Raw genomic sequence first — 7,610 nt, 5'->3', positions numbered from 1 at the left:
GGAGTACAGAAGAATATAATGTTTCATTAATATTCTGGCACCTGCCCCACCCCCAGCATTACAGGATACATTCCCCTGTCCTAATCGTTTCTTCCCTGTCCCAGAAGGAAGTCCCCACACACCCTGTCACTCACTCCCTTCAACTACCAGCCTCTTCACACAGCAACTTTCTGGTCTGTTGTGGTCTAAGCTTAAACGTTTCCCTGAAGAGCAGCATGTCACAAGTAGAAACTAAAACTCAGATGAAATCCCTAAGTTTTGCAGAAACATCTTCAAGAAATCCTTTTTATTTACTGCCGTCAAATGTGATGTAATAGCACTTGTGGCGAAAAAGACAGAAAGGAGGATCCGGTTCAAGGGTGGGCTAACGAAGCTCCTCTCAGAGGAGACCACCCCCTGGTGGCCACGTGCAGCAAGGGCAGCGACCAAGACTGGAGGGCTGGCTTGGGATCCCTGCAGAAATCCCGCCACTTCTTGAGGATGTCCCCTCAAGCTGCAAAAAGCTACCAGCTGGCAACAACAGATTCTAACGCTGTCTATGACAAGGACTGAGTATTGCCCTGAAACTCTCTATAGCCATATTCGGTTTCAATCCCAGAGGTATTAAGTGTTAAACACTCGAAAGTGTTGGAGAACCGAGTCTCAGGGTGGGAGGCCCGGGCGGGCGAAGGGAGTGATCACCATCCGCCAGCTCTCTCCTTTGAGCCTCAGGCCAAAGCAGCTATTTTCCTGATTTGGGGGAATTCAGTGTGGCCTTCACTCTTCCCTCTGCCAGAGCTCCGGGCCCCCAGTTTGCTGCACCGATTGTGTTAACCAGCCCTTTGCTTTTTTTGCCAGCAGACAAGTCACTTCCCTTTTTTCGTTTTCATGACATTCAGACCTATATTTTCTTTTGCCCAACACAATTGTTGTGTTTTGCTTTCTAGGAGAGTTGAAATGGGAAACAAAAAACCAAAAACCTGATATCTTGGAAATATAGAGAAAAGTGGTGCAGCCCCTCATTCTTTTACTTGCCTTTGTATTAACCTGCGGATGATATAAAACATGATGCAGGAAGAGCAAGACAATGTCCAGTAAACCACTGCGTAAAAACCAAGTCATCAAAATTCTTTTTGTTGTTGTTTTTTAAATTTAAAATGAAATAACACGAGTAAGTAAAGGCGAGAAGGCTGTTTCTCCCTGACACAATAGCCGGGGCCTCACCCCCTGCATTCTGACCCTCAGACAGATGAACAGACTAAGAAGCCAAAGAGAAATACCCAGACTGAATGGACAACGGAGAGTCGCTAGTTTCTGTGCTGGAAGCTGTTGACTACAGTACAGTATTAATAAACTCTTGCCGCCTACTGTATATAATGTAACTGGCAGTAAGGCAGCAGCAGAAGGGTCTATATCTGCAGGCAGCCTGACCTAGAATGAAGCAAAGAATTCCTAAGCTTCCTCTTGTATGGAAAAACAAAGGACTGTCCACAGGTGCTTAGAAATGACAAAAAATACACGAGAGCCAGTTGTGGACACCTTCCAACATTTTGAAAAATCCCAAATTTCTGCCAAACACCGTGGCCTGAGACCGAGCATCTGAGCATGGGAGAGGATCACCCACAATCCAGCAGTGTGAGAGAGAGAGAGAGAAAGAGAGAACCATTGGCTCAGTGGTGATCATGTGACACTCAGCATCACCTACTACCCTTACTGCAAGACGTCGCTCCTTTATCAAGTTAAAATTTATTAGAAATGTTTGCTCCTCTTGATGAACACTCAGAGAACAAGTTACTCACAATCCAAGGTTTTACTGTATTTGCTTACTAAAGGTGAAATGATTACAGTTGGGTCACTCCCCTACTTAGAGGAAACTAACTGTGACCCTCAGCATCGGAGGGCTGTTGACACTTTGATACCTGCTCAGGAAAAGAAGGGGTCACCACTGAAAACTAGGGTGTCTCACACAAACACTCCAGGGACAAGGGCAAGGATCTAGGGGCATTACCTGTTTTGCTAACAAAGAACCTAGCCTCTCCACAGCAGAGGAATTCTAATGTCCTCAGGACAAGGTGTGCCAGTCCAGGAGAGGTTGGGTTGAGGACACTCAGTCACTCCAGAGGAACGTTAGTAGAGGTGATAACAACCTTGCAAGTGAGGATTTGCTGAGAAAATAAAATGATCTGGGATTAGAATCTTCACAGCTACACGTCCCAGACCAGAAGCGGGCTTCCTGCTGGGGACACTGGCACAGCCTGAGGAGCACTGTAGACGGGTTACAAAATGGCAGAAGGATAGTGTCTGTATTAGTCTTGACCCGAGTGAAGCATAACTGCATGGACCTGCATCAATTATTTCTAGAATGAAGAGAAACATCCAAGAAACTCATTCACTTATCACCACAAGCCTCTAATGTGAATACAACAGTAATTAAAACCCAGTCTTGGTTCTAAAGAGCTTATTTACCATACGTGGTCTGGTCAGAACCTAGCAAGATACAAAAACCCATAGGAGTGAAGGAGCCTGTCTCTGTATGAAGTAAAGAGGGTAAAAACCTAGTCCACGATCAAGGCCAAAGTTTCTTTCTAATACAAAGAGCAATGTTCATATATGAAAACATATATGCGAGCAGGTGTGTGTATGAGTACCTACATGCCTACATCACTCCAGTCTTTAGGACAAAGACGTTTCTCGTTTGGTTGATAAGTGTCCATTGGGAAGCACATATCAGAAGTTTATTGGGAAATAAAGCTTCCATTGCCAACGTAGTATTTTAGATTGATGACATCTTCTTACACAATAAGGAGAATGCATAAATGAAAACAAAAAAAAAGGAAGTAGAAGTGGAGAGGATGTTCAGAAAATGAAATTGTCCGCGTTCCCTATTTAAGAGCCATGCTTCGACTTGGTCCTCAGAGAACCTCGGCCCGAGGTCCCCCAGCCGCCCAGCTCAGCCCTGCCAGCAGCCCCCTCGGCTTCCCCATGGCTCTCCTGCGCCCTCTGCTGACCGCCCTGGCGCTGCTCACCTGCCGCCCTGGAGGCTCTCTGGGCTGTGCCCTGCCTGGGAGCCACGCGCAGGTTAGCAGGGACAACTTGGTGCTCCTGGGCCAGATGCGGAGACTGTCCCCTTTCTTGTGCCTGCGGGCCAGAAAAGACTTCCGCTTCCCCCGGGAGATGCTGGAGGGCGGCCAGCTCCGGGAGGCCCAGGCCGCCGCCGCCGTCCTGCGGGAGCTGCTCCAGCAGACCTTCAACCTGTTGCACACGGAGCGCTCCTCGGCGGCCTGGAGCCCCGCGCCGCTGCACGGACTCCGCTCTGGCCTCCACCGGCAGCTGGAAGCCCTGGACGCCTGCTTGCTGCAGGCCACGGGCGAGGGAGAGCGCGCCCCGGGGATGCACGGCCCTGTCCTGGCCATCAAGAGGTACTTCCAGGACATCCGCGTCTACCTGGAGGACGAGGGATACAGTGACTGCGCCTGGGAAATTGTCAGGCTGGAAATCATGAGAGCCTTGTCCTCCTCGGCGACCTTGCAAGACAGCTTGGCCATCAAGGATGGAGACCTGGGGTCACCTTGAAGTGATTCTCAATGATTCACGTGCCACATCACCCTGCACTATGTCTGCTCACCTCAAGAGACTGTCACTGCAGCCTTCATCACAAAATTTATTGACTTTAATTCCACAAATAGTTTGTGAGTAGTATTAAGCAAGAATATGTAAAAAAAAAAAAAAAAATCCGGCTTCAGGATCATCAGTCCTTAAGAGATGATTGCCCTGATGTTATTTATTTATTGTTATTTATTTATTCTTGTAGCTTATCATATTTATTTTTATATTTTGATATGAAAGATATTTACCTTATACTGTATTAAAATTGATAAATCATATTCACCTTTCTATTTTATTAAATATGTATTTTGTCTTATTAAATTCTTATGAAAGACAATTTCTTGAGTCTCTTTATTCTGAAACCCTAAATCCAAATCTTGGTTTTTCTAAACCAAATGGAAGAATGGATGGTGGTATTCATCTACTTACTCATCCTTTCAGTTCATGTCATATGTAAACAGGACATCAAGACGGCAGATACAGAATCACCTTCACAAAGCACAGCCGAGTAAATCGAACATGGCAACTTCTGTGTCAAAAGTTTTAGTCTCACAGGGAAAGAGGCATTAAAAGAGGATAAATATTTTAAAATTTTTAATTATATTAAAAAACACAAAATGATGTAAAGGAAAATGTTATTCTTACATAGGAGCTTTAAATACAATAATTTTGAGACGGGGGAACATGGATACCCTTTCTAGAGCACTTGGGAAATACATAATTGCAGAAGTCTTGCTGGCTGTTGGGCATAGGGGTCAGCAATGAACAACAAATGCTATGCGGGGGTGGTATTAATTTGAGATTCTTACATAATTGGGAATGAGCACATGGGAATGGATGTGGTAATTTTTGTCTTTGAGAGAGAGAGAGAGAGAGAATCTTATGCGGGCTCCATGCTCAGTGTGGAGCCTGATGCGAGGCTTGTTCCCATGACCCTGGGATCATGACCTAAGCCAAAATCAAGAGTCGGATCCTCAAGCAACTGAGCCACCCAGCACCCCTGGATATGGTCACTCTTTTTTTTTTTTTTTGAAGGTTAAACTTTGATTTAGAAAGGCTGAAACAATTGTATGTTAATTGCAACAGCTAGGTTGTACAAAAATATGACTTGAAAATTCGCTTTTGATATTCTTGAAGAACTGGATTCCCATTACATACATGCCTTATTCTCTCTTTAGACCTCTGATTTCAGACTGGAGCTGAGCAGAGAAATGGCTGAGGGTCCCTCAAATCATTCTTGGGCTCCAGACAAGGTGCTGGGCCTCTAAGGAAATAAGCAGGTTATGGGTAAACCATACCTGTTAACTCTGGAGGCTTTTGGGTAGCATACAAGAACAAACTGCTCCATCCTTAACTCTTTCCAGGAGTTCGACCCAGGGTACGTCAGTGGGCATCATAAGCTAGGTGAACGTATCACCATCAGGACAACCGGTATTCACCCTGGGAGGCAGCTGGATTCCTCCAGCTTGGTGAGGATGCTCACGTAATGCCTAGTTTGCAGGGATAGATCTTGTCCCATCCTCCAACCTGTGAGGTCTTTTGAGCTGAACCACATTCTAACAAGTCGGCTCTCTTCCGCTCTTTAGTGTTTCAGTGTGCACCTGAACCCGAGTGCCATGAAAAAATTAGCTGGATATGGTCACTTCTAAGTAGAGTGGGCAATGAGAAGAGACCTAAATGTAGTCCTGCAGACCCTCAGCATTTGGAGGTCAAGCAGAGGATAGTCTGCCAGGGGCACAGAGGTGGTGTGGCCAGTCCAGCTGGAAGGACACATGGGGACGATAACACATGGGGGGAGAGACCCCCACAGGGAAGAGGGGTCAGAGTGGTGCTCGCAGGGTAGGTGCAGACGAACTGCCCAGGGGGTCTGAAAGCAGACGCCATAGGGGACCTTAGCATGATCTGGTTTAGTGCAATTAATGAGGCAGAAACCAGATGGGTGTAGGTTGAAGAGGAAACACAAGAAGAGGAATTACTGGCACTGTGTATAGGAAATTATTTTGGGAAGCTTGTTTGTGAAGTGGAGACAGAAATAAGGTGGGACTTTGAGGAAAATGTGGGTCGGGCGGTTATGAAGAGTTTGGGCGCCCCCTTCTGGCGGTTGGGGCGCAGCGAGGGGGCCCTGGAGGCGCTGCGGATTGCTGTCCACGCGTGTTTCACTACGGCCTGCGGAATCACAGAACGCAGTGACATAATCTATTGGCTAATGGTGCTGGTGATGCTTTGTGCCAGCCCCCCTGAATCTGATGGTTGTGAAAAACAGGAAATCATGCTTTTGAGATATCTGAAAATGATAGCTTCTCAGTCACGCCAGGATAACAGGACCTGGGTTTGGTTTTTTTTTTTTTTTTTTTTTTTTTTTTCCCACCACAAAATAGATATCAACAGCCAGAAGGCACAAGCCACCTGTTTCTGCCATCAGATTCTCAAGCTGTCCCACAAAGACTACAATACAGATCTTCAACCTGTTTACACAGAAAACTACAGCACGGCTTGGAGTGGGTCTGCTGGTTACATTACTCCCAAGGACGTCTGGAACAACAGCAGAAAACGAAAGTAGAAATTCTTCTGGTTTGTGCTTACTTGAAGGTACCTAAAAGCACTCTCAAGGAATCAGCAACTGTCTAAAGAGCAAGGAAAGTAGCTGCTGAGCCTTGGAGGTTTCTAGAGGGATGGCTGAAGTGTGCTTTTCCCTCTTCAATACATTCCAAAACAATCAGGAAATGAGAAAATTATTTTCATGACTCTCTAATCACTGTATTTTTGTTTGTCAAATGAAAGAAAGCAATCTGCACTGGTTTTCTGCACCAGCTATAAAAGATCTGAAATCAGGGGCGCCTGGGTGGCTCGGTTGGTTAAGCATCAGACTTTGGCTCAGGTCATGACCTCGCCATTTGTGAGTTCCAGTCCCAAATTGGGCTCTGTGCTGACAGCTCGGAGCCTGGAGCGTGCTTCGGATTCTGTGTGTCTCCCTCTCTCTCTCTCTCTGCCCCTCCCCTGCCTGCACTCTGTCTCTACCAAAAATAAACATTAAAAAAATAATAAGAGATCTGAGATCAAAACTATATTTTAGGTATAAAGTCTCCAAAAAGTGTTCAGAAAAGTAAATGATCTGTTTCTTTAAAAAATAACCTATGATAATACATTTTTCATTTATCTTTTCAAATTTTTGGAGGGTATTTTATGTCCCTAGAATCTGAAATATAATGGAGGGTATTTTATGTCCCTAGAATCTGAAATTTTATGTCCCTAGAATCTGAAAACCTTCTTTACATTATTTTGTTACAGACTTCTGTGAAGATAATGTTAGATGTTCAAACAGATACAAATGAAAATATCAGTATTTTGAACATAACACATGTTTATCTTCCCTTCATGTAACACTTCAATGCAAGTATTACTGAACAAATGACTCTTCTGGTAGGTTCTCCCTCAAACAGTGACTCAGGGATCCAGCTACCTTCTATTTAGTGCCTTCAATATGTGACTTTAAATATGGCTGTGGTGTTTGGGCTTCTTCCACTTAGTTGTAAAAAGAAAAAGTACCATTGATCACATGGGCATATTTTCAAGGGCCAGATCTGCACAGAGCAAACGTAACTTCCACCCACATTCAGTTGGCCAGGATTCATTCACATGGCCACATGTAACTGTAAAGAGACTGGGAGAGGGAGTGTAATTTTGTCACCAGTGGGGAAAAGGTACAAGTTTAATTTACTATTTACTATTTACTAAATTTACTATTAATTTTTAAACTATGTGCACTAATGCTGTTCTTTAGAAGAAATGGCCAATTTTCTTGCTTTTGCATCCAAAAAATGCTGAGTGCAGATCTGATTCCACAAATGAAAACCAGGCAAGAGACCTAACAGAAGAAGGCATGGGTGTTTGTATTATTGGCCCTTTAAAAGGGAGATTCGCAGGGATTTCCAAGGGCATAGGTTAAAGTTGAAACACACAGCTTCTGGATTGGAAGTTCTTTTTTTTACATTTATTTATTTTTGAGAGACAGAGCGTGAGCAGGG

General features: G+C 44.7%; 1 protein-coding gene across 1 annotated transcript; it reads left to right on the top strand.

The window, feature by feature from the left end:
• The first annotated feature begins 2,961 nt into the window (after window positions 1–2,961).
• IFNW11 (interferon omega 11) lies at window positions 2,962–3,552 on the top strand. Its single transcript, NM_001102443.1, is given in 1 exon segment — window positions 2,962–3,552. A coding segment is annotated over 1 exon segment (591 nt).
• The last annotated feature ends 4,058 nt before the right edge of the window (window positions 3,553–7,610 follow it).

This window comes from Felis catus, chromosome D4, assembly GCF_018350175.1.
Source record: "Felis catus isolate Fca126 chromosome D4, F.catus_Fca126_mat1.0, whole genome shotgun sequence".
NCBI classification, from domain to species: domain Eukaryota; kingdom Metazoa; phylum Chordata; class Mammalia; order Carnivora; family Felidae; genus Felis; species Felis catus.
The sequence above is the reverse complement of the archived record's forward strand: the minus strand, read 5'-3'. Positions and strand labels throughout refer to the sequence as shown.